This window comes from Mandrillus leucophaeus, unplaced genomic scaffold, assembly GCF_000951045.1.
Source record: "Mandrillus leucophaeus isolate KB7577 unplaced genomic scaffold, Mleu.le_1.0 Scaffold1037, whole genome shotgun sequence".
NCBI classification, from domain to species: Eukaryota; Metazoa; Chordata; class Mammalia; order Primates; family Cercopithecidae; genus Mandrillus; species Mandrillus leucophaeus.
The window spans coordinates 945,626-972,804 of record NW_012098510.1 but is presented as its reverse complement, the minus strand read 5'-3'; the positions used below and the strand labels follow the sequence as shown (position 1 = coordinate 972,804).

Here is a 27,179-nt window from a genome sequence, read left to right as displayed (position 1 = left end):
GACTACAGATGCCTACCACCACACCCAGCTAATTTTTGTATTTTTAGTAGAGACAGGGTTTCACCATATTGGCCAGGCTGATCTCGAACTCTTGACCTTGCAATCTGCCCACTTCAGCCTCCCAAAGTGCTGGGACTACAGGCATGAGCCATTGTGCCCAGCCTCCAAACAATCTTCATTTTCAAAAATAAGCAGTGGGACGTAGTTTACTACTGTTTTTCTACAACAAGGTTTCAAGACCTTGGCACTGTTGGCATTTAGACTGGATACTTCTTGGTTGTGGGAGGCTGCCTTGTGCATTGTAGGATGTTTAGCAGCATCCCTGACCTCTACCCACTGGATATCAGTAGTACCCACCTCGTTATCCCCCAAGTATGAACCAAAAATATCTCTAAGACTTGCCAAAATCACCCCTAGTTGAGGATCACTGCTCTAGAATAAGAATTTGTCTGTGAATTATAATTCTCTCTCCATTTCTTTTGGTGGACATGGACTTTGACAAATTCCTTTAAGTTACAGTTTCTTAATTTTGTCGTCTGTAAAATAAGACTCAGTAAATTAAAGTCAAAGCTGCCTTTTATGACATTTCCTGGGGATGAAAGTCAAATTTAAAAAATCAAAAATTTTCTCTCCTTTTCTTTCTCTCCTTCTTTCCTATCTGTTTAGAAAGAAAGAGGCTTTTGAGTTCTCTATCATGATAATCACTCACCTTGCTGATGGTAGTAGCAGACATACAGGGACTACTTCTTAAGCTACATCTGTAGGTTTAGACTGCTATTGACAGTCTGGTGTTCTCTGGGTATTGTTGATAAATAGAATCATTTCTGAAGTCATCAGTAGCAAATTGGATCTTTGCTGTGGCTTGGTGGTGCAGGCCTATGGAGTACGTGCTGAATTATTTGAATAATACTGTGCTGCTGCAGTCATTCATCAATGTCACTTTCCCCTCCCCTCTTGCTTGCTCTTTGATAACTGAATGTCTGAGGCAGAGTGTCACTCGCTTCATGTATCTGATGGGGAGGGACTGGGTGTACGATAGTGCCTGACTTCCCACAGTATGGGAGGGAGGGTGTTCAGCTACTTCCCTTGGCCCACGCTCTGCAGAGGGTGGAGGGGTGGGGTAGAGAGAACCCTAAACAAATAAATAAACTCAACTGGCAAAGAAACACAAGACAAATTGGTAAGAGCTTGAAAACTATTCATCAAAAGACTTCAAGCCAGGGCAAGAAGATGAGAAGTCAGCGTGAAGATGAGTTGTAGAGAAGGAGAGGAGCATGAGAGTCAGGGCTTGATTCAGAGGCACAGTAAGAGCAAGGAAACTGCTCCAGAAAACTGGATTTTCCCTGGGGAAACCAGCAGCATTTGCTGCCAGAGGCATGAACAAGAAGTCAGGCATATTTTATTTCTGGCCACAGCACTGACCCAGGCCTTTAACCTGTGGCCTTCCCATTTGACAATCTTAGGTAATAATTGGGACCAGCCTCTTAGAAAGAATGATTAAGAGGATCTTTTATGAGAGTGGAAAGTAGGATGCCGTGACTTGATTGAAAACTGCCAAGGTCAACGTATTAGATGTGGGCTGTCTTCACATACACAAGCATTAGATTCTGCAAAACTCTGAAGAAGAGGGTGATAAACAGAGTGAATTCAAGCTCTCCCTTCCTTCTTCCTTCCTTTCCTTTCTTTTTCATTTTTTATTTCTTTCAGGTGCTTTATTGGGTATAATCCATATGCAACATGCTAAATTCTTGGGGATGTTAATATGAAGCACAAACAGATGAGACATAGTTTTTATCTTCAAAGAGTTTGCAGTCTAGTGAACTTGGAGTTTGTCCTTATTAAGTGTTCAAATCACCACCTTCAATGGAGTGGTGAACTCAAGTTTGAGGCAGCCAAAAGACAATGTCCAAGAGCTCCAACCTATGGAACAAGAGCCAGAAAGCATTACCTGGATTAGGTGGGTAGCAGAATCCTAGTTGGTAAAGGACTGCCTGGGCTGCTGTGAGGACGCAGAAGCCGGCCACCTCCAGATAAGAAAAAATGCCATTTATAAGAAATACAAAAGGAGGTGGCAACCTGGCTGAGTGCCTGGTTCTCAGAGACTAAGCTCCAGAACTTTGAAGGCAGAAATGGTCTCTGTCACAACTATTGAACTTTGCTGTTGCACTGAGAAAACAGCCATGACCAAATGAATGGGTGTGGCTCTGTTCCAATAAAACTTTATTGACAAAAACAACCAGTGGACCATAGTTTATTAACCCCTGTTCTAAGGCTAAGTGGATTGCCTAGTCACATGTGGAATGAATTAGGTTACAGCTCATGGGTTGCATGATTCTCCTCCCTTCAGATGCACCAGTTGGAGCACAACCTTACTCGCTGTTGTGGACATTCATCCCAATGGCCTTCCAGGTGGTGGTTCCATTAGTGCCACTCTGGGCCATTGCTGAGGTTGCAGCGGAGGGGGTGGAGACAAGTGGGAATTGATAGATGAAGCTGCAAAGCACAAGAGTGGTGGCCATGGAGTTAGTCATGGTGTATACTGTACCTGAAAATATCATTACATGAAACTCAAGGGAATTGCTTTTCTTTTAATTTGAAGTTTGGAGAAAAACTGTGAAACATAGCTGGAACATTGCATTTTGTTCCCCTTGGATCAGGAATACAAACATTTATTTTCTATGTTTGTTGGATTTAACCTTTCAGGACTGCCAGGTTTTTCCTTAACTAATGAAATATACTTGTAAAACATATGGTATTTTTTTTCTCTATTTCGTTAAGGAAACTTAATCTAGGATATGGAAAGATGAAGAGACTAGGCTGGTTGATACCTGGTGCCTTTTCTCTGTAAGACCCTACAACCCTTGGAAAACCCAGAAGTATTCAGAGGAGAGTCACCATTATCATTAAATTGTTTTGAAATGATGATCTATCAAGAATAAAGTGCCTTGGATTATTCAGTCCAATAAATAAAAGACTCGTGGTGCCTTGGTAAATTTTTAAATGTACAAAAGGATAAAGATGTAGTAGGAGACTACCAGCTCCTCCCCATGTCTTGTAAGGATTGATATAATTTCTCTCCTGCCTACTTCTCAAATCTCTTCTCCTGCAATCTTCCTCTTATTCTGTATGCATCAGCCACCTTCTTTCTGTAAGCAAATTGAAGTTTTTCCTTCTTTAATAATTTACTGCTAGGCCTGTGCATAGCTGGCTTTTTTTTTGTTTGTTTTTTTGCCATTTAGGTCTCAGCTAAAACATTACCTCCTTATGAGTCCTCCTGAGATCTCCCAAACCAAACGGCCTCCCATTCCCCAATCTTAGTCACATCACTCTCTTTTATCATTTCAAAGGGACTTATAACTGTTGGAAATTAATGTATTCATTTGTTTGCTTTCTTCTTTACTGTGTTTCTTCTCTCGCAAAAGGCAAATAACTGTGGAAGCATGGATGTTTGTCTGTTCCATTGTGACTGAAACTTCAGTACCTAGAAGAGTACCTGCTCACAGTTGGTACTGATTAAATGTTTGTGAAAAGATTGACTAAACCTAAATGTCAAAGATAGATAAGGAGGGGCAATAATTACAATGATGTTGATGATAGTAGCAATGAGATAAAGAATTTCTTTTATAATATGTTTTATTGATTATGTAGTTTATCTCATACAAATTTTTATTTCTGATGAAGGCTGACAAATACTGACATAAATGCTGAGACAAGTTGTTTATCTTCTTTCTTTTCATTTTAAAAATACAATCCAGCATAACAAATTTTTCACTGGATAGGCTAGTGCTATAATTTGGAGGCAAGAAAACCACGTCCTAAGATTCTGAAGAAGCACATACGTATCTTGTCTTGATGCTTCTCATGGTGGATTTCCTGATTGTAATCTCTTCTATGACTATTCCATGTAGGATGATGACTTGGAAACAGATGTGAACAAGCTAACTTCCAAACCTGGTCTTGACCGACCTGAAGAGGAACTGATGCAATATGAGGCGATGTGTCTTGAGCTCTCCTATAGCTTTGAGGTAGGACATATGCTGTGGTTCTGATCTTTGACGATGCATGATGGATTCTTTGCAGACCCTGGGAGGCCAAACCAGGGTATCCAGATGGAAAGCACTGCTCATCATTAGCCATCTGCTTCTGGCCTCTTCCTTAGAGAAGAGCAGAATGTTAAACAAAAATGGGAAAAGGTGTCAAAAATGGGAAAGATTTAGGATGTATGCAAGGGTTCTTCAATCTGACACCCTGCACTTAGGATGGATACACAGTCATGAGCTGCCTAATGACATTTCCACTGATGACAGTCAGCATATTCCACGATGGTCCCATAAGATTATAAGACTGTATTTTCACTGCAACTTTTTATGTTTAGACACATAAATGCCATCGTGTTCCTATTGCCTACAGTGTTCAGTACAGTAACATGCTGTACAGATTTGTAGCCTGGGAGCAATAGGCTACAGCATACAGCCTACGTTTGCAGTAGGCTATGCCATCTAAGTTTGTGTAAGCACACCCTATGATGTTCATACAATGATGAAATCACCTGATGATGCCTTTCTCAGAACATCCTGCGTTGTTAAGTAATGCATGACTGTAGCATGAAGGTACATATCACTACCTATTGTCTGGTGGGCAGGGTGCCTTGCCCCCATGCACTGAAAAAGCAAATAAAAATTCATGATGATTTAATTGTTCTCGTGCCAAGTGGGACTGTTGTCCTAGATGGGTTTTTGAAGGTGGACATCCTGACTTCAGGCTTTCTTTGTTAGTAGAAACAAATTGGGAATGTTAGACCTGGTGATGCTAATTCTGTGCCTAGTTGCTACTACCACTGTTGCTGCCATCAATATTTTAGACCTGCTTTTTGATCTCCATTATTTTCTTATGACTCTTAGTAATAAATCTTGAATTTGGCTGAATCTAAGGGTATAAGTTAAGTCACGTGTACAGAAGGGAGTTAATACATTCTATTTGACTTCAGAAAGCAGAAGGCGATTAGTTATAACAGTTTCAGGGAAGGAAATTTCAGTTTAGTATAAACACTTATTTCAAATAAACAGAATTATCCTAAAGTGAAAGGCACTGCCTTGGGGTGCAGTGAGGTCCCCATAAATACGGTTTTTCAACCAGATTGTAATTTAGTGGAGGTCTTGAAGAAGACATTCAAATACTGTTTAGCGTTGGACTAGAGCCACCAAAAGGCCCTTCCAAACATGAGTTTCTATGATTCTGTCATTTATTTGACTCTTGAAGGTTAGTCTTTCTTAGTTGACCTTGGAGAAAGCTTCCAGATTCATAGGATTTATGCTTAGCTCTGTGCCGAGAGAGTAAGGACAGGGATCAAATTGTATTCTCTACCTGGAAGGACACACTAACATATTCTATTCCATTTTGAACATGAAGGAACTGGAGTCCAAACCTGGAGGTGATCTGAACTCTGAGAAGACTCAGTATGCGAATCACCACCACATTCTGACTGCTGCCTCCTCAAAGCAGCACTGCTACAACAAGGACCAAAGCTCCTGTGGACAAGAAAGGGAAGACTCTGTCCGGAGTTCCCTTCTGTGCATGGTGAAGACACAAAGGTCCACTGTGCATCTAGGCTCCAAAAGAAAGCCTGGAGTGAACCCGTACCAAAATGTGCAATCCAATAGTCTTGGGAGAGATTCTTCTGGAAGTGAAATCCCTGACATTCAGGCTTCCCTGAAAGCAGATGCCTGGGACATAGATGCAATTTTCTGCCCAAGGATGAGTGCCTCCTTTTCTAATTCCACTAGGACTGGAGAGGCTGTTGAAGTAATAGATAAGCTTCTGCAGACACATCTGAAGTGTGTCCCTTTCCACGATCCCTATCTTTATATGGCCAAAGCCAGAAGAACCAGCTCTGTGGTGGACTTCAAGATGGTGGCATTTCCTGATGTCTGGGGACACTGTCCCCCTTCCACCACTCAGCCTATGTTGGAACGCAAATGTGGAGTCCAAAGGTGATGGCGCTACTGACTTGGCAGCTCTTTTTTTTTCTGTTCTTTGATAATTTTATAAGTAAATGGTTTGTACAGATAATTCTATTATCTATAGGAAAGTGAGCATTAATCAGGAACATGTTAAAGCCTGTTGGCAAACTGACCAAACACACTAACTTCCCTTCCTGCAAGGACATTTCACAATCAAGTATGGGGTAGTTGTAGGGATGTATTTTCTGATGAAAAATTCCTTGAGTAATTCTAATACAACTCCTTATCCTATCTCCATTGCAAACCACTATCACAAAGAAAGATCATCTAGTTTCCCCAAATACTGGGCTCCTTCCTCAAAAGTAGGTTTTCAGAAAAATCAAGAACTGATTATTTGGGATCTCTTTTCTTGCTTCCTACAAATTGGTATGGGATATCTTGCTAATAGAAAGGAGGAGCCCCAGGTATTATAAACCCTGGCTTAGTTCAGAGAATAGTTTTGCTGCTTCACAGAGTGGGGGATGGAAAAGACATTCTCCAGGGAAGAAACACTGGATGATAGATTATTCCCAGAAGGCAGGAAAGGGAGCTTTGCCCGTGGCTCAGCATATTGAGATTAAAATGAAAACTGCTAAAGGCAAAGAAAACATTATTTTTCTTGAAAAAACTTTATGCACATACCAAGTCAGTGGAGCAAAGTGGGCAGACCAGAAAGTTTTCTTATTATCCACATCATTGGTAAATTATTCTCTTGATGGTAAATCCCCCAAACTGCTCCCACCTGGGGTCCTGGCTGACATATCCGACCCTACCCCCTGCCTTTATCTGTCTTGCTCATGTTTTTGAGAAACAGATCACAAGGGCTGTTCTAGCACCATCTTATCCCTGCATAGGACATCTTCCCTCTGAGTCCAGGCCTCACATCTACTTTTCTTCACCCTTCTCTCACACCTCCCCTGTGAACTGGACTGGAAATTCAGGAAGGTAATCTGAAAGACCTCCTAAGCTTTCTTTCTCTCTCTTAGTTAAATATCCCAGATTTTGGTGTTTCTTAGAAGACTGACCTTAGCCTACTGGAGCAGGCAGAGCCCAAGGAATATAAATTGTACAAGGTCACACAGGCTTATTGGAGCCTACCAAACCTTGAAGACGCTGGCAGCTAATAGTCCTAATGTCTTCCTCAAAACTTTCTCAGTGCAAACTACCCTCTTATTCCCACAGCTAGAAAAGTTCCAAAGTCCCCCAACACAAGTGCTTTTGATAAAATTCTTCAAGCCAAGAATTCTCTAACTGAAATCTAACATCACTACTTCCTACATTCCTACTTCTCATGCAGTTTATTTTTTTGATAAAGAAAGAGAAAGAAGGAGGGCAGGGCTATTTCCACTCTCTGAGCTCAAGGTTGAGGTGTTATTAAACTTCTCTGTGCTTTCATATTTCTCTGATGACCTCCAAAGTTCTTCCCAGGAGATCATAGGATGAGTGAGCTAGGGAGAGAAGGCTGACCCTTAAAATGTTTTCAATTTTGTTTTTCAGGATCAGGATATTTGAGGATATTCGAAGGCTCATCCAGCCAAGTGATGTTATAAATAAAGTTGTCTTCAGTTTAGATGAGCCTTGGTAGGTAGTCTTGTGCATCCGAGGAATGCGGGGCATGAAGAATTCTGTTAATGGCATGAGAATAGACATGTTTCCTGTTAATAATCCACTCCTCCTCCTAAAATAGCATGATGAAAATTCAGGTTAAAGATCTATAAGAAAAAGTTTACCTTTAAGAATCATTGGCCAGGCGTGGTGTCTCACGCCTATAATCCCAGCACTTTGGGAGGTTGAGGCAGGCGGATCGTGAGTTCAGGACCAAGACCATCCTAGCTAATACTGTGAAACCCTGTCTGTACTAAAAATACAAAAAATTAGCTGGGCATGGTGGTGGGTGCCAGTAGTCCCAGCTACTCGGGAGACTGAGGCAGGAGAACTGCTCGAACCTGGGAGGCGGAGGTTGCAGTGAGCTGAGATGGCGCCACCACACTCCAGCCTGGATGACAGAGTAAGGCTCCGTCTCAAAAATAATAATAAATAATGAAAAAAAAAAAAAGAATCATCACAGTTTTCAAAGAGTAGTGATAACACATATGTTCACCTGTTCCTTATTTCATTGTAGGCCTTTGCAAGACAATGCTTCCAATTGTTTACAGTTCTTCTCTAAATTTGAGTCAGGAAATCTTCGCAAAGCCATCCAAGTGCGTGAGTAAGTAAGGAAAACCACAGTGGGTATCTCCTGGCAGTTCGTAAGAGCAAGCTGTGATTGTCTCTTCTCCATGCTCTGTTCAGTGACCTCACATTGGTGACTTGAAATCAGTCATGGTGGGAGTATTTATACGTCAAAAATTGGCAAACAGTACAAGGGAAGGTTTTTCCTCTCAGGGAGTCATTTGTTAAACATTTACCAGTACACCACTAGGGAACTCACTGATACCATAGCTAAGTGAGCCATTCAGTAGAGGTGAACTGTTATTAATGTGTCTTGTGTTTCAAATAATGGGTCCATATTTGGGTGTGAGAGCACTTTGACTGGGATGTTTATACTTTGATGCCAAGGCTGATTCTGCTGACCCGGAAGAGTACATGGGCTTGCTATGTCTCCACTTCTCCAGGCCTGTTGCTCTCATTCCTGTGTACTTAGGTGGCAAAAGTCATGAGCTTCCCAGAGAGAGGTGAACCAGCCTGCATTCAAGGGAAGATGCAGTACCACGCCTCTCTAGCAGAACCTACAGATGAGCTCTCAGTAGAAAAGGATATCATAGCCAAGGAAAGTCTAGGGCTGTACAAACTAAAAGAAAGGAAATAAAACACACATGAATTTTACTTCTTTTTGTGTCAGAAGAGACTGCAGTTCTCCCTGTGTTAAAATTCTTTCTATTATAGCAATGTGGATATATTTCCCTTGTACCAAAAGGCAAGATATATGATTCATCTTCTATAGGTGAACTTCTGAAAAAACAGTCCAGAACAGATAATGGTGTGGTGGCCATAGACAGACATCAGAATCAGAGTGCCAGGGTAACTTCATCACCTTCCAACCAGGAGACTGAGCAAGTTTCCTAACTCACTCCATGCCTTTATTTCCTCACTCACAAAATGAGAACAATAATTGCACCTACTTCTTAGGGATTTCATGAGAGCTGACTAATACACTTAAAGCTCTTAGAGTAGTACCTGGTACATGATCAGCCCTTAGTCAACATCCGTTCTTACTCAGGGATGCATATTCATCATGGTTGGAGCTCGGAATTCAGTATAGCTGAGACCTCTTTTATATCCACCTGAGGATTCATTTTTGAAGTTTTTCCTTTTTGGGGGAGGTGAAGGGTGATCTTTTTTTTGCACATAAAATGTTTCAAGGAAGCCCAACATATAAAACAGAGATGAGTTTAACTAATCAGGCTGAAGACAGGAAAGACAATCATGTCAAGACTGTTTATCAGCCTTCTTTGTGTTGTTGGCTTAGTTTCCACTTCTTCCTGTGGCTCCTGCTTTTACTGTTTCTTCTCTCCAGGTATCACATTCAAAGGATCCAGGAGAGGAGACCTGATTATGAGTCTCCTGGTGGAACAGTTATCAGATCAGGATGTGGCTAAGCTGCTGGCCCAGCTCAGGTCTTTTTCTCTATCCATTTCCCTTGGACCAGAGTGTAAAATCCTAAACTCATCAGTTATGGTCAGGGTAATAGAGTCAAGTAACAGTAAACAAACCTACTATTGGGTAAGGAATTTTTATGATTACTTTTTGGAGAGAGCACTGTGGGAATAGCAGACAATTTGAGGGTCATAGCCTTTCCAGAATTGTTCTTGTGAGTGCCACTCCATGGGTTACACATCATGTGTTGTATGGTGAGCCCAGTGGTTAGAGTGTGGTGCCCACAGCGCCAGTGTGAGGACTGGACTCCATCAGAGAGCTCTACTCTGCTCTCATCTGTCTTATACCAAGCTCTAGCCTTTCACAAATCTCATACAATGCCATTTACCAGGGGTCCGGTGTGGGAGAGTATGAATGGATTGGGACAAAAACATTTTACTTTTCATAAAAGCAACTCAAAGAGAATACCAAGAGGATGAAACAGTATTTTTTAAAATAAAATATCCTGATAATGTTTAAGTCAAAACTGCATTGCTAGTTCTGTTGCTAGAGATCAGAAAAATAATAACCTTTGGAGATATAGTGATGGGGAGAGGATTGCTGAGGGCCTCCTGGGGTGCTGGAAATGTCCTATATCTGGGTAGTAGTCACACAAGTGATTTCAGATGTGGATAGATTCATTGAGCTGTATATTTAAGATGTGTGTATTTTATAGCATGGGAGTTATATCACAATGAAAATGAAACAACCCCTGCATTGCTAGCCTAATTCATGTTTGTTGTTTTGTTGGGGGATTTATATTTACTAGGTTATTTGATTTTTATAAATAGCACTACAAGTTTAGACACTTCCATTTTCCATATGTGGAAATTGAGGCTCAAAATAATGTTGATCATCAAATAGTAATGGCATATCCAAACCAGATGTGGTTGAATTTTCTCTGGTATATAACACATTTGGATTTTTTCTAGCTAGATAAAAACTTCATTATAGTTTAATAAAAAGATATGCTAATATTTCAAAATAGTAAAAAGACTAGAACTGGAATTTCTTAACACAAAAAAGTGTTAAATGCTTAGAAGATAGATATTTCAATTACCCTGATTTGATCATTACACATTGTATTATTGTGTCAAAATATCACATGTACCCCATAAATAAATACAACTATTGTGTATGTATAATAATTTAAAAAATTAAAAATATGCACTATTGCATAATTGACTCTTACAATATTAGGAAGCCCTCTCACCTCCATGAATTTCCAAAATCTGTACCCAATATTGTGGTATCAGTATGATAAGTATAACTTACCAGCAAGCTGAGATCCTGGGTCTTAGATCTATAACCCAGAAACTGAAACCTGTAGATTCTCAGTATCTGAAGTTTACCTTAAAGGCTTCCCAGATAACCCTCCAGTCTTGCTTCTGATCTGCAGGTTTGAGTATGACTTGCTGGTCAACGTGGATGTAAACAGCACCCAGCACCAGCAGTGGTTCTATTTCAAAGTGAGCGGTATGCAGGCGGCCGTCCCTTACCACTTCAACATCATCAACTGCGAGAAGCCCAACAGCCAGTTTAATTATGGTATGAACTCTAGGGGCTTTCTGGAACATGCCAGGAATGACATTTCTTGACTGTTTGGATTCAAACAGCCTTGCTTGGGTTCAGAGGGTTTGAAGTTGGGCGGAGTTTTGGGTTGCCAGGTGCAGCAAGGCAGGCAGTGGCCCTCAGTGGCACATTGCTACTTTAGAGGGGAGGCTGGGCATCCTCACTCTGCCACACATGACATCCACTTCTTCTGGATTCCCTCACTCTACCTTGAATCTTTTGAGGTTGGTAAGCCCTCTCATTTATTCCTTCTCTCCATCTCCTAAGTCCCATAGGAGCAAATGCTTTGACCTGCTTTTTTTCCTGCAAGATAGAGGAAAAACAAAATTCAATTGCACAATACTGATTGACATTCTTAGAAAGCTCTTGAAGAAGTTGAAATTCTCCTGATTACCCGTGGCCATTTTGGAGGAGATATTCAAGAGACAAAGGCTGATGAGCAGCCTGTATTTATTTTGAATGTTTCAAGGAGTGGAAATTCTGCATACAATTTCTGCATCATATACTAATTTACTGGGTGACTTTGAAGGAGGAATAAGTATTCCCAGTGTCTAGGGCCAAGTGCAGGATACTGCCTCTATTTTGTAGTGACTAAACAGATTCTTGTGGGTATGAGAAGAGAAAACATGGGAACCTTGATATTTATATTCACTTTGTATGGCTGTTGTAACAAATTGTCACAAACTCGGTGATTTAAAACAAGACAGATCTGTTCTCTTACAGTTCTGGGGTTCAGAAGTCCAAAATCAGTTTCTCTGAGCTGAAGTCAAGCTGTTGGGAGAACCATGTTTCCTCTAGAGATTCCAGGGGAAACTCCATTTTCTTTCCTTTCCCAGCTTCTAGAGTAACATTCCCTGCATTCCTTGGCTGATGGTCCATTCTTGCATCCTCAAAGCTAGTAGTGTTGCATCCTGAAATCTCTCTCTGCTTCAGTCACATTGCATCTCTCTTTTTTTTTAAATTTTTTATTTTTGTGAGACAGCGTCTAGCTTTGTCACCTAGGCTGGAATGCAGTGGTGCAATCTCTGCTCACTGCAACCTCTGCATCCCAGGTTCAAGCAATTCTCCTGCCTCAGCCACTCAAGTAGCTGGGACTACAGGTGCATGCCACCATGCCCAGCTAATTTTTTGTATTTTTAGTAGAGATGGGGTTTCACCATGCTAGCCAGGATGGTCTCAATCTCCTGACCTCGTGATTTGCCAGCTTCAGCCTCCCAAAGTGCTGGGATTACAGGCATGAGCCACCATGCCTGGCCACATTGCATCTCTTCTATAGTCAAACCTCCCTCTGCCTCCCTCTCATAAAGATATTTGTGATTGCATTTAGGACTCACCAGGATAATCACCCCATCTCAAGATCCTTAACTTAATCATATCTGCAGAGTCTCTTTGGCCATATACAGTTGACAGTCACAGTTTCCAGGGATTAAGACCTATGTATCTTTGAGGATCATTATTTGGTGCAGAACAACTCTCTTTCCCTCATGTAAAGATTAATTCCTTTTCTGATTTTGTGTAGGGATGCAGCCCACCCTGTATTCCGTGAAGGAGGCCCTTCTTGGCAGACCCACCTGGATAAGGACAGGCTATGAAATATGTTACTACAAGTAAGTTAGAGCGCTATTAGCTTCCTTTTCTCTGTCCTGTAATTTTCTCTCAATTTCTCACTTTTCCATATTGATCTTAGAAACATTAGCAATCTGTGCTTGTCTGATAAATTTTTTGTCACTCTGTCCTAATGGCCAATGTCCTGCTCTTCAGAGGTATAAGCATATTCACTGGCACCCACAGTAGACCTTGAGAAATACCTTTTGATTTGCTGAAAGAGTTTATCTTCATTTAAACACATTAAAACTTTTAAATCTTGTTGTCAGACATTAGAAGTCGTAGAGATTCTACCTGTGATTAGTATGTCAAGCCTTAGTTCTTTACTTACTTCCGCTGAACCCAGAGAGTGAAATGTCTGAGATGTTCTATCCTGTTTCTATCCGCCCCGTGGTTTAGTTTTCCAAAGTACAGGAGGGTGAATATGTGACAATTTCACATATGTAACTCCTCCCCATAGCAAGGTAATTTTGTGGAAAAAAATAAAAGAGGGAGGAGTTTCAAAATTCACCTTTAATCCTTGATCAGTCTCCAGTTTCATCAGTTTATCCTGCAAAGTTACAATGAACTTTAAATTGTCCATATATTTTGATGAAAGAAATGCATTCCAGACATCTAGATTGCTTACGTGTATATTTTCTTCAGATGAAAAATAAAATTCAAATTTATAAGAAAATAAGGATAGGAATTGCTATGAGAGGAAGAATATATATATATAAAATTAATTATTAGTTCAGTGCTAATTTCTTATAAAAACTGAGAGGTTAGTACTTACTTTCTTAAATAAAGTAAGTTTCATCTCTTTCTGAAATTACTAGAGCCATCTAAAAAAGTATGATCAGACATTCTGGAGTTTAGGATAGTTGTCACTATGGAAAGGAAACAGAGTATATACCCTTGTGCCTCTTGACTTTTGAGACTTTGAGGATAGGAGTATAGATAGATGGGAAAGGTCAAGAATCTTGTTGCTGTATCAGATACAAAGGCAAAAATCACCATGGAGATAATGATAGTCTACAAGACACAGAGCCAGGCTGACTAGCAGTCCGTAATAAAAGAGTTGGAGGTATTCAATCCCTGATCTATTAGGTTATGGATCTAAAGAGGATTTTTTATATCCTTTAGAAAAATTGCACAATATTATGACTTTGTTGGTTTTCCATTCACCTAAATGGCAACTACTCTCTGGCTCACCTATCTTAAGACTCTCAGGGCCTTTCTTATGGTTCAGAGAGATTTAGATTAAACATCACCTCAAGGTGATAGTCTGCAACTGCAGAAAAAAAATTATGAAAATCTACTTTTGGACCTTGGTGTGTCAAGCATGAGTTTTAGTTTTCTCTGAAAATAGTTATTCTTAGTAAATGTGAAAGACCCAGCTTAGAGCTGGCTTGGACCTGAAAGTTAGTAACAGATTGGACAAACATAACATTTTGCATTATTTCCTAATGGGATGTATAAATGTCCCTTTGGAGGATGCTCCTCTTGGAATTGGGGAATAAGAAGGCTGAGGGGACCACGTATTTCCCAAAAGAAGGAAGAAGTCACACTTTCAAAAGCACAGCCTTGACCTAAGGAGAACCAATTCTGATAGCTTTTAGAGCTATTAGCAAGACAATTATTATGTGATTAAAGAGCAACAGAGGGATAAGAAAAAACCATGAATGTATAATGTAATTAATTTTTCACATTGCAGCCATGAATACAGCAGAGATGAATGGATAAGATTGCTACATTGTAATGTAGTTTGTTTTATAATTATTCACCACGTTGTGTTAACATATTCCCAATAATATGATGTAACAACAGGATAGATATGTGTAATCTCTATTCACCCACAAATTAGAACACCTCTCTCAATTGTAAAATGATGCATTAGATTATACAATATTTCTCTCCCTATTTACCCATCCTGATCTTTGAGTTGATTTGCTTTACAAGAGTTCTTTGCTTCTCTTTTGCCTTTATTATTTCTGGTATATTAATTTGGGGAGCACTTTACTTCCCTATTTCCTTATCTCCCATATATCTTTAGAAACTCTGCTCTATTTCTGTTGTGCTGTTAAAGTCCCAGATTTGGTGCCATGTTTTAAGAGGATGCCAGGGTGCTCATTGTGGGGACAGCTGTGAGCCGTGGTACCTGAGTATGTTTCTAGAAGGGTGAAAGGAAAAAGGAGATTCAGAAGAAATGGGATTTGCATTTGCATTTTCCTTCAGAAGTTGAAGTTGACAGCAATGATGAGCAGTTGAGGATGTGGGCTGACTACTCTGGAGGGCCAATTGTCATAAAATGAAAAGTCTCCAAACTATTTTGACAATATGCCACTAAGCAATAAGATATATTTGTTTGTGTTCTTACTAGATTAGTTTATACATTTAAAAAAGTATATATGCGTTACTATACTAACATATTATGCATATAAGAAAGTATGCAAAAAATGAAGACTTTTAAATTAGGAGAGAAAGATGAAACAAATAATAGTTTATAGCTACCTAATTGTTACATCTTTATGCTATTTATAGCTTAGGGCACACTAGAATTTTGCCGTGGAGTTTACCATTAGATGTAGTTATAAATAGTCTTTTTGGTAATTTTGAGAAATTTTGTTTAACTTTCTAGATCTGATTAGATTATTTTAACAAAAATGAGAACTACTGAGAAAGACCTAATATTAAGGATAAGGGGTAGGCCATGTCCATTCTGCCATTTTCTGGTCATTTTGATTGCAATTTAATTTTAACATCAATAGATGGCTTCTAAGAAGATTTTCTTTTAAACAGTAATTGTCTGTTTTGTGAGGTTTAGTTTAATTTAGGTAATACAATCTGTAAATCAAAGTATGCTTCCGTAGACTGAAATACCTTGCCGGAAGCTAAAAGCAAAAGAAAAAGGAAGGGAGCTAGTTGTTCCCACTTCTCCCTTTGGAGACCTCTCCTACGCAACAATCAATGCTTAACTAACATGTAAAAACCACAGAAGCAGATATAATGTGTTTTTCATACTCCAGACCTGGAATACAACAGTGATGAGTGGATAAGATTGCTGCACCATCATCTGGTTTGACACATTAGGTTGACATTGAGACAGCTATGCCAATCCCCATATTAAACAGTAGACGACTTAATTTCTTTCTTACTATCTAGGTAATAATCATTTTGAGGAGAAATTCTAATATTTTCTGCCTGTGGTCAGTTGATCACTCTGCCCCTCCCATGGAGCACCTCCCACCCCTTCTGTTCCACCCCTTGCTCTTTCCCACCTTGAAGATCACTAGGCTGGAAAATAAAAAATGCCCCTCGAGAGGGAGGAACAGAAATGGGCAGATTCATTTTTCCCTGCCTCTAGTAAAAGTAAGTAAGGGCCCTTTTAGTTTCTCTTTTATTTAGTTCCCTGTGGTCTGCTTCTTCCTCTGATGTGCACAGCCACACACCTTTTTGAATTCTTTCCCCGCTCTGGTCTAAAGTAATTTTGGTGCTGAAGGGCAGAGGGAGGGAAGCTGTGCGCTTAGAGTGGCCATGTAATACACAACGGCTGATCTCTTCTGACATTTATCTCCGCTCATGAGAGGAGATGGAACAGCTCACTCATGAAGATGAATGTCATATAAGAGCTCTGCCATCATGCATCCTTCCACGGGATCTCAGGAGAGAGATTTGGTGTTATATAGAATATTAGAAATGCTGCAGACACAGGGAAGCCTGGCAACTTCACTGCTCTGCCTTATTAGATCCTGTTAAGTGAAATGATGCACGCTTGTTGAACAGAGCCATTGTCATTATAAGATTATCTAATCCATTCTCCATCATGGCATTTGCTTATTTTATGCACCCTGCCAAAAAGAAACAATGACTTTCCAGCATATTTTTAAGTACAAATGGAAATAACCTGAGTTCATAACTATGCCTTCGTGTACTTGCTCCTTGCTTCATTGAAGTCTTTATGATTATAAAAGTACAGATCCTTCCAAAGATAAATGGTTCAGGGAACAGAAAAGCAAACAAAAAGCCTTTTAGCTGTGAAGTTGCTGGATGTACCCAGCCCAGGTCATCTTTGACCCCAGATGACCAATAGAACCCAGCTAATCTTCAAGATCACTTCTGATTTTCACCAGGCTGCTTCTCCATCTAGATGAACAGATTGAGGAGAGGAAGTTCTTTGATTCAGACTTCCCACTCATTAATGGCGTGACCTTGGGCAAATTATACCAACTTCTTTCAACCTCAGATTCTTCATCTTAAAATGGGATAATAATGGTATCTACCTAATAGAAGTGTTCTGAAGATAAAATGACGTGAGATAAAACATGTGTAAAGGTTAGAACAGTGTCTGGTGCATAGTAGGTGTTCAATGAATGCTAGCAATTATTTTAAATAATTAGTAAAAACATCTTCTTAGTGGCATCAAATATCAATGATATAAAAGTCATAGTATGTGGATCATATTAACTCTCAGCTGGATTATTTTCCTTTTTTTTCTGTTATTTTGGACTGTAAGTTCATAGGCAGCTCTGATTTATGAAGATAAAAACTTTAGATTCTTACTTGCTACATTGGGCATAAGACATCTTGTCGTTTTTTATCCATTCCTAACAAGCAGGTGATATAATAAAAAAAAAAATTAGTTTTTGAGCTAAGCCTACAACTGGGATTAAATCCTGTTTACTATACTTGTTGTGTGCAATTGCTCTAGACACTTAACCTCTGTGAGCCTTAATTCCCATCTGTTGAAAGTGTGTAATAATACTCACCTTGAAAGGGTGTCATTAGGATTGGAGATAAAATACATTGAGCAACCTAATTATTACTCCTGGAGTCTTGGGTCCACTTATTATACAAACTTTAACTGAACAGCTGCTATGTCCAGGCAATGTGGGAAGCATAAAGATAAACAGATGAATAAGCATGGTCCTTGCCACAAAGTATTGGCCATGAGAATAGGAGTGATAAGGGGGCTATCAAGGAAGGCTTCCTGAAAGAGGAAACACTTGAGTTAAATCTTGAAGGATGAAGGAGACTTAGCTAAATAAGGAAGATGGAAAGGGCTTTCCATATAAAGCAAGAACATGGGAACAATTTAACATAGGAAGGATGAACATTGCTTCTTGCAAATATCACTCGATATGTCCACATCATAACTGGGAAAAGAAAAGAGCTTGTTGATGGGATCTCAGTTTATCATGGATGAACTAAACTGTAGCAAGCCAGATGTTTCACTTTAGAGATTTATCAAACACTTGGCTTTGAAGAAGATGATCTTGGGAAAGTTTAAAGGCCTCTGCAGAGGAAGGTATGCTGGAAGTAGAGTCATCTCCTGGACAACTCCTGCTACAAGGGGGCTGCCAGGAGACTCCGGTGGGGATGCCTGACATTTGCTTTAGGTTCAGCCAGAGTTTAGACCCCAGGCGAGGGTTGTAACTGAATTTCCTTTAGCTGAAAGTCATTCTAAATAAGGTGTTAATAATATTTTTGTTTTTGGAATTCCAGCAGTGTGTAACCATCCTGGAGAAGACTGACTTGTCGGTGGAGAGCCTTTAGTCTTGATCAGGAGAATCTAACATCACCAAGCTGTGGGGGGTAGTGTGTTAGGTGAGGGAAAGAGAGAGAGAGGGAGACTGTGTGTATGTGTATATATGTTGGTGGTGTGAGAAGGCAGATTTGACATAATCAAATCTACCATTTGAATTCCTTACACTTCCCTTAAATCTTGAGCCCCTGGAAGCTCAAGAGCTAATGATTAGCCCATTTTATTTCTCTTTCCATTTCACTGCAGCTGTTCTTTCCTTGGAGTCCAGATTTGGTCTGAATGAGGGAAAGACAGAGATAAATACATGGATTTTTTTTTCTCTGTCTTTCTTGGTCTCTCCTGTGGTTGAATGTGGTGAGGCTGAGTTTGCACAGGCTAAATGTGCTTGTGATATGACTTTAGTGTACTAATAGTGCAGTGGGGAACGTAAAAAGAAGCAAGGCCCATGCCAAATAAGACCAACCTTACTGGCCCTTAGGGACACCTATTATTCTTGAGTCAAGATACAGGCTCTGTCTCCACGGTTTGCAGGCGAAGAACTGGGGACAGTGAAGCACAATGTGCGTGTTTCCATCTGCCTTTACATTCATGAATACGTGCACATCTGTGTGTGCACCCACACATATATGCTTACAAGTGAAGCACTCTTCCACGCTTTGATTGGTTATCCCTGGCTCATTTGATTTCAACTGCTGTTTCCTATAAAGAGGAGTAATTGACTAGCATTTTGTTCAGCAAGGTGTAAACTGAGTGTATGTTTGCATGGAGGCTTTACAAGGGAAATCAGAAAGCAAATAAGAGGTAGAGCATATGTAACTTGCATGCTTTCTGAGCTACCATCTGCTTCTTTACATACTTTCTAATAACCAGAATCATAGCTTTTGGAGAAGCTTCAGAACTTTGGGGCAATCTGGCAAAGTAGACTCAATTAAGCATTGCGATCCATATCACACCATGTGGGAAGACACTCTTTTGGAATTTCTATTTCTGTAGGCACAAAGGAAATGGATTCTATTAATACAATGCCAAAAACCTGGGTGTGACAGCCACTTGGGGCTGACGTTGTTACAGGGTACCCTCCTTTCCCTAGCATGACCAAGGCTCTAGGTTGCCATGTTGACAGAAGCTGATTCAAGATAAAGGTATCAGGCCATAGTCAGTGGGCTACCAGCTTGCCTTAGTCCCATTCCTAGGTGTCTAAATATTGAAAAGCCACAAAACCATGAGAAATAAAATAATAGATTTTCTATCTCTTTCTTCTATGCTTGCTTTTTGCTTAGGTAGGTAGTGGCATGAAGGTAGCAAAAAAGTAGAAAAGAATAACCTATGTTTTTTATATTTTTCAAGAACACACAAGAATAATTACCTACTATTTCTTCCCTTCCCCTTCCCTTTCCCCCAGTAAAACCAAAAGCACAATGGACTAGTAAGCCAACGTTGTAAATGTTCAAAGGTGGAATTACATCTCTTGGTGTCCGGGTGTATTTTGCATTATAATGCAGCCTTGATGATAACATTTCTCAGGAAAGCCTGCGCAGCTGTCTGAGCATCAATTGGCAGTGTGTGGGGAAAATATTGCTCGGAATGGACTTCTGGGTGCAATTTTCTTTGATACTGTTCTCTGAAGTATCAAAATTGGTTCTTCATCTTTGACAAAGGAAAATGTGCACTCTCAAGCCTTACGAAGCTGAACCACATTTGAGGTGACAAATATATTCCTTTGGGAAGAAAGCATTGTACAGTGGAAAGAACAAAGCCTTTGTAGCCAGAAAGATCTGGGTCTTAGTCCTGTATCTACCATTTCGCTTTCAGCCCTTTGGCAAATTAACTTTTCTAAGCTTTTGTTTCGTCATCCACACGATGGGTTGCTGCAATAATAACATAAGATAACATATGTTATATGTTGAATTGGAATTCGATATATCCTATGGTTGCTGATAAATCTACTTGGCAGGTAGAGGGGAAAGGAAGGAGTTGTACCCTATGTGGTCTGGGGAGAGACAGGGATTGGGGGAACCCAAATTTGGATGATAAAGTTTATATCTCCAATGTAAACCCAGGAAAAACAGAACTGTTCACATTTACCTCGATTTTCTAGCTCAATGACTAGACATCCCTCATTTTCAGACAGCAAAGAAAGGTTGGTAGCATATATGGCACAGTTGGGAGGCAGATGGGCCAGGCTATATGTTGCTGAACTGACTCATGAACTGGCAGTAAGTTCACTTGTACATTTCCCTTTTCTCAGTTTCACCTGCAGAAATGTTTCAAGTGAAGGCCATTGTGCCAATACAGTATATAACGCCAAGATTTATAGCATCTAGGGCCCTAAGTGACCCTGCACCCCCCTCCCACCTCTCCCTTATTCTCTTCTCCTCCTCTCTCTTTAGAAATCATTATCGCCAGAGTACAGCTGCTGCAGGCGGAGCATCTGGGAAGTGCTACTATACCCTCACCTTTGCTGTCACCTTCCCACACAATGAGGATGTCTGCTACCTGGCCTACCACTATCCCTACACCTACACAGCCCTCATGGTAACTTCCTCTTTACAGTATCACTCCAGCAGGACTGAAGGGGCTCTCTGATGTTTTCCCGAGAACGTTTTGGAGACCCTGACATCCTGATTGGGGGCGGAGGAGGGTGTAGGGAAACTACGGCCTTCCTAAGGGAGCCAGGTTTTGTTGTCACTGACTTGGTGGTTTTCTATGTGTCCCGTCTCCTTCCCTGGACAGAGCACAAGGCTGAGCCTTGATCAGTGACATTCAGAAGGCCCAAGTGGTCTGCAAGTTGGGGCAGGACATGGGGACATTTCTTAAGAGACTTTATGTTTAACAAGTCAAGTTAAGTATGAAGTAGGTTGGAGTTGTATGGGAAGCAAGACCATACAAGTAAACTGAAATGCAAATCTGAAGAAAATTCAGTCATTCAGAGGAATGGAGAAAGCAGGAAGGTGGAGCTTGGGAAACTTCTGAGTCTGTGTGCAAGCAGCCATGCCAGCATCTCCAGTGGTTCCAATGACCATGAGCTGGAGGTGGCTAGCAGGATCCAGAGTGGAAGAGAAAAGTGTAAGAATAAAACACTAGATCATTGCAACAGACAACCACAATCTTTTTATGAGGGACAGTAGGAGAAGTCAGGGCAGACTCACAGTTAGCATTCCTGTGTTCCATAAGGCCCTGCAAAAAGTTCGTAAGACTATTGTGAGCAAATGGACTGCTTAAACCATGCAATTTTCTGTCATTTGAAAAAGCTGGCAAACTATCCCTTACTGCTACCATTTCGTGGATATCCTAAGGATAAATGAGCCCCAGTAACTTCTATAAAGCACTTTCATCCTCTGTGTTAATGCAAAATGTTATTAGCATATTTATAATCATATGTGTTTATATGAGTATATGTATCACTTAGCCTGAAGGATGAGCATTTTCATTTTAAGGCTGTGATAAGGAGTTGGAAAAGATAATAACCAAGAACATCTTTTCCTTCAAAAGGAATGTGCAGGTATAAATGGGAATTTTTTGCATAGAGAAGGCATATCTTGCACCACTTGGCTCACTGCTTCATGAAAGTGCATCTGTCCTCTTCTCCATATGTTGTCTTGCCTAAAGAGAGATTTTTACTGTTTTCCAGATTGCAAAAGATACACAACTAGTATTATTTGTGTATCACACTCAGAGAGCTCAAGAAGTTAATCCAAGTAATGTGTATCGCAAGCTAGGCTGTAACAAGCCACATTTGTTATAAAACATGTTTTGTTGCCTTTAGGGACACAGAACAGGCAAGATTCATGATCCCCCTACAACAGTTGTTTTTACGGCCTTGCCTGTGAAACGCTGCACATGAAAAGTCTACTGTGGGCTGGGCGCAGTGGCTCACTCCTGTAATCTCAGCACTTTGGGAGGCCAAGGTGAGAGGATTGCTTGAGCCAGAGTTCGAGACCAGTCTGGGCAGCATGGTGAAACCCCATCTCTACAAAAAATGCAAAAATTAGCCAGGCCTAGTGGCATGCACCCATAGACCCAGCTACTTGGAAGGCTGAGATAGAGGATCACTTGGGCTCAGGAGGTTGAGGCTGCAGTGAGCCAGGATCACACAACTGCATTCCATCGTGGGCAACCGAGTGAAACCCTATCTGGAAAAACAAACAAACAAACAAACAAACAAACAAACAAAAGCCAAAAGCAAAAAAAGTCTGCTAGGGAAGGGGATTTCTTTTTAAATATGTGTTATGTGTTTGCCTTTCCCATTGGGTAAGGGATCATGGATCTAGGACATTGTTCTTTTCACTTGTTAGAATATCTTGGACTCTGATAAGGTCCTGGTGGCCATTCGTATAAAACATTAGAACGCAAAGGGGTTGGTGAAGTTGTCTAATTCACCCTTAACATTTATAGATGCAAGAACTGAGACCTGAAGTCCCACATTTAGCTAGCAGCCATGCAGGGACAGAATATCAGCCTTTGAGGTGTATTCCTGTGGTCTTTCTACTCTCCTGTAGAAAAGTGTAGAAGAAATTCCTAATTTCTGCTCTGGGGTCAGATCAGTGTCATTGCTTGCTATTACATTCATAAGCTACTAACACATGCAGTCGTTTTATGAGTACATGTAGTCATCATTGTGTGATGATACAGACATCTCTAATGTTTGAATTCAAATCACCAACCCACAGTTTATATCTTTAATGCTGAGTGCCGTGGATGTGGTTCCCCTGAAGGATAATGTCTCTTTCCAAACATGGTCTAATTCTTACCCCAAGATGCTCCAGTGGGTTCTTGCTAGGTTCCTACAAGCTGATTCAAATTGTGTACCCCTTTCAACCTGGCCTTGACCTGATGGTACCTGGTTGTTGACCTTGTGCCTCTGGGCCTGTTTACCTTCTGGACACAGTTTCAGTTAGAATACAACGTCTAAAATTTGCAATTGGTAAGTAACTCTAAGAACCACTGGGTCAGGGGTCAATGAGGAGATGATTTCATCTTAAAGGGAAACAAAAACACACAAAAAAGAGGACTCCCCTCTCTGCACCAATCACTTAGTTTCACTGAGAGGGAAAGAGAGGCCTTGTTAATTGATGCTTATTGACTTGTTACTGTTAACAATATTAATAACTATTACTGTTACATAATTACAATAAGCTATAACTACTTATGACTTTTTGTTGTTACTTGTGAGCTTGCTGACTGTGAATGTCTTCCACCAGGGAAGTTTGTGGAGAGTTAATGAGAAAGAGGGATAACTTATTTCTCCTAACTGAGCAAAACAGGGTTAGAAAGACACTTTGTTACTTGAAAGTGACAAATGTGTATTCTCAATTTTAGGTTTTACATTTCCAATAACTCATGGTCTTTGTCCTCTCTAGGTTTAAGACAATAATTGACTCTGTGACTTCTCTTAAAAAAACTCTTCCTCCCATCATGGACAGAATGAGTACATTCTGTAATGCACACTAGTCATTTTTATTTTTGGACATGTCCTGAGGAGAAACAGTTTTTCTTCCAACAGATCAGTGATAAATTAAATGTGAATGATACCCCAAAGGGAGAATTAACTGTATGTTACTTGGGGGTTATGGTGAGGGGTAGAAAATACGTTTCCATGTGGAATTCATAATTTGCAAGACTCTTATAATATGGATTACATTTAATAATTACAGACATTTTTATAGCAAAGGACTTGTGTGTTGGATGTTTTTCAATGTGAATACAATTTTGAAACTTTCAAAATTTTATTATTCTCTTATAATAAGAAAATTAGTATTTGGTTCTTTCAAATGGATATTTCCAGATGCTTGCCAGTAAGTCTGTTGGATAATTTTTCATATTATAGCATTAAAATACAGCTAAAAGAAAGAAATACACTATTGTAATTCTGAAGCAAGCAAAAAAAGCTCTATTTTAATCAGTTGTATCAAGTTATCAGTAATTGTAATGATTGTTAAAGTGTTAGCAATACTCGTTAAAGTATTAGAATTATGTTATAAATAGCCCCTAGGTAGCCAGTAGTATTGGTTGCAAATGGGGCCCCAGGAGAGTTTCTGATGAATATTTTAGGAGGTAAAAAATTGGGATCTCACTGAGAACTTATAACTGTGTGAAATGACAAGAGACAAAAAAAGTGGTCATTAGTAGAGTCCATGGATTGGGAGAGCTTAAGGATCTTAAAGGATAGAGTAGAATTTTTACCAGACACATATACCCACTGTGGAAGATGTGAATACTGTTATCTCCAGAGGCAGAGGGTGGCGGGGGAGGGGGAAGAGAGAGAGAAGAAAGAAGAAAGAAAAGAAAAGAAAAAAGAAAGGAAAAAGAAAGGAGAAAGAAAAGAAAAGGAATTAGAATGCCACATGCACAGTATCTTATAAAAGACTCAGAATAAATGAAGAGTTTAAGAAGTGTCAAGTGGGAGATGTTGACTTACATGTGGCAGATCAAAGATGCAATGAACAGGTCATAAATCAGCACTGTCAGGTAATCAGTAGACAGAGATCCATCCTTGTATAGGCCAAACAAATGACAGACCCCAATAAAGGTTCTTTTCTTTTTTTTTTTTTTGAGACGGAGTCTCGCTCTGTCGCCCAAGCTGGAGTGCAGTGGCCGGATCTCAGCTCACTGCAAGCTCCGCCTCCCGGGTTCACACCATTCTCCTGCCTCAGCCTCCCTAGTAGCTGGGACTACAGGCATCCGCCACCGTGCCCGGCTAGTTTTTTGTATTTTTTCAGTAGAGACGGGGTTTCACCATGTTAGCCAGGATGGTCTCGATCTCCTGACCTTGTGATCCGCCCGTCTCGGCCTCCCAAAGTGCTGGGATTACAGGCTTGAGCCACCGCGCCCGGCCCCAATAAAGGTTCTTGATGGTGAGGAGGTGAGCATGGAAAACCATTCTGAAGGAGCCAATATGTGCATGAATGGTAAAGTATTTGACAACAAGGACGTCTGAATTCCCTAAATACAGGGTCTTGGGCACAATGAAAGAAAGTTTTGAGGTCAGACAGACCTAGATTTTGGTCTAGGTGCTGTGTTTCCTTGCTGTGTAGCCACAGGCAAGCTATTTAACTTCTCTTAGCTCGGTTTTCTCATCTGTAAAATTAGAAACAAAAAAGCAGTGAACTACATAGGCTATTTTCAAGGTTAAATAGTTGCTAATTGGAAAGTTTTAGCAAAGTGTCTACATCTAGTAAGCAATACTAGATGGTAACCATTAAAGCATTTATTATTTTTTGTGATGACGTGTGATTATTTTCTCTGTTGGACTGATTGGAAGATACCCATTCCATAATTCATACTAAAATTTAAAAAAAAAATACAAATGAAAGACCCCTCCTCAAAAATTACAAAGGATACTGGTGGTTTTCTTGGAGTAGTTGATTATGATTATTTTTTTCTTACTCTTTTTTCCAAATCATCATACTATAGCTTTGCTTATTTTTAATGGACAAGGAATATTAAAACCATCCTTTCTTTATAATTGACAAATCTGTGAGTAGTTATGTAGAGACTAATCATTTCTCACATTTTTAAAGTTAAGTCCCTTTAAGTTGGGGAGCATAATATTGACAGACTGGGACAGTTTGAGAAAGCTCATCAGAACATGCCTGCAGCATGTTCTTGTGGCTTTTATTTAGCTTAAATGTGTTATTTGTTCTTGTCTTGTGATAAGAAGTATTTGATTCTCTGATGAGTATGTTTAAGTAACAACTGAGATCTAGGCAGGAGACAAATAAAATAGGCTATCTCCTTAGGAGTGGACTTTCTTCTAAATTAGGGGAACAGAGAGTGCAGCAGTTTAGGGGATAACAATAGAAAATGAATGGTTTTTGAGTGCACAGTGCTTCTCACTTTATCAGTAGACATCAGCAGGTTACCCTGCTGAGGTCAAGGAAGTCTTTTATCGAAGTTTTAAGGGAGTAGTTGATAAAGGAAAGGGAGACTGAGGACTCCTGTGGAGAGACACAGGATGGGGCCGCAGGCTAAAGTTATCAGCTTGATATTGTTCACAGACAGGATTTTCTTTTAAGAAGTCAATCTCTCTGGGGGTTTCTACAATTGCCTTGAACTCATTCACATTTTTATAAAGAAACCCACCCATGTGGCTTCCACAGGGCTGTAATTACAGTCAATTGGCACATGCATTCAGAGGTCCTACTTTTCTCATCGATGATCCCCACAATATCCTATTAGGCATAACTTTTCTGGACCTGAGATGGGAGATCATGTTTAGGAGAACAGGACAAAAACATTTTTGCAAAAGGAAATCCAACAGAAATTTATACTTGGTTTACTTCTAGCAATCTTTTATATGACTGAAGCCAAAATAATCCCCTAAAAGTAGAAGTGTTAGATACTTGCTGGACCTGATGGCAGGTCCAACAGGAGGGAGATTTCATTGAGGGGTGCAGGGAGATGGATCCATGAAAAATTGCAGTTTACAGAAAATGAGTGATATGGTTTGGCTGTGTCCTCACCTAAATCTCATCTTGAATTGTAGCTCCCATAATTCTCACATGTCGTGGGAATTAATCGAGTCACGGGGGCAGGTCTTTCCCATGCTGTTCTTGTGATAGTGAATAAGTCTCTTGAGATCTGATCGTTTTACAAAGAGGAGTTCCCTTGTACATGCCCTCTTGCCTGCCACCATGTAAGACATGCCTTTGCTCTTCTTTCACCTTCTGCCATGATTGTGAGCCCTCCCTGGCCATGTGGAACTGTGAGTCCATTAAACCTCTTTCCTTTACAAATTACCCAGTCTCAGGTGTGTCTTTATTAGCAGCATGAGAATGGACTAACACAGTGAGCTTAAGCTAAAAGAATATTAGGCATTTGTTGATTTGTAATATTATTGTGGA

General features: G+C 40.1%; 1 protein-coding gene across 1 annotated transcript in view; it reads left to right on the top strand.

Annotated features, from left to right (window-relative positions):
* LOC105539021 (cytosolic carboxypeptidase 4-like) overlaps positions 1 to 27,179 on the top strand; it is a 454,095-nt gene that overhangs the window by 26,626 nt on the left and 400,290 nt on the right. The window contains 7 exon segments of the mRNA XM_011979129.1: positions 3,909 to 4,025; positions 5,410 to 5,990; positions 7,497 to 7,580; positions 8,122 to 8,208; positions 11,035 to 11,183; positions 12,727 to 12,814; positions 20,727 to 20,871. Of these exon segments, the coding sequence (XP_011834519.1) occupies positions 3,909 to 4,025; positions 5,410 to 5,990; positions 7,497 to 7,580; positions 8,122 to 8,208; positions 11,035 to 11,183; positions 12,727 to 12,814; positions 20,727 to 20,871 (1,251 nt within the window).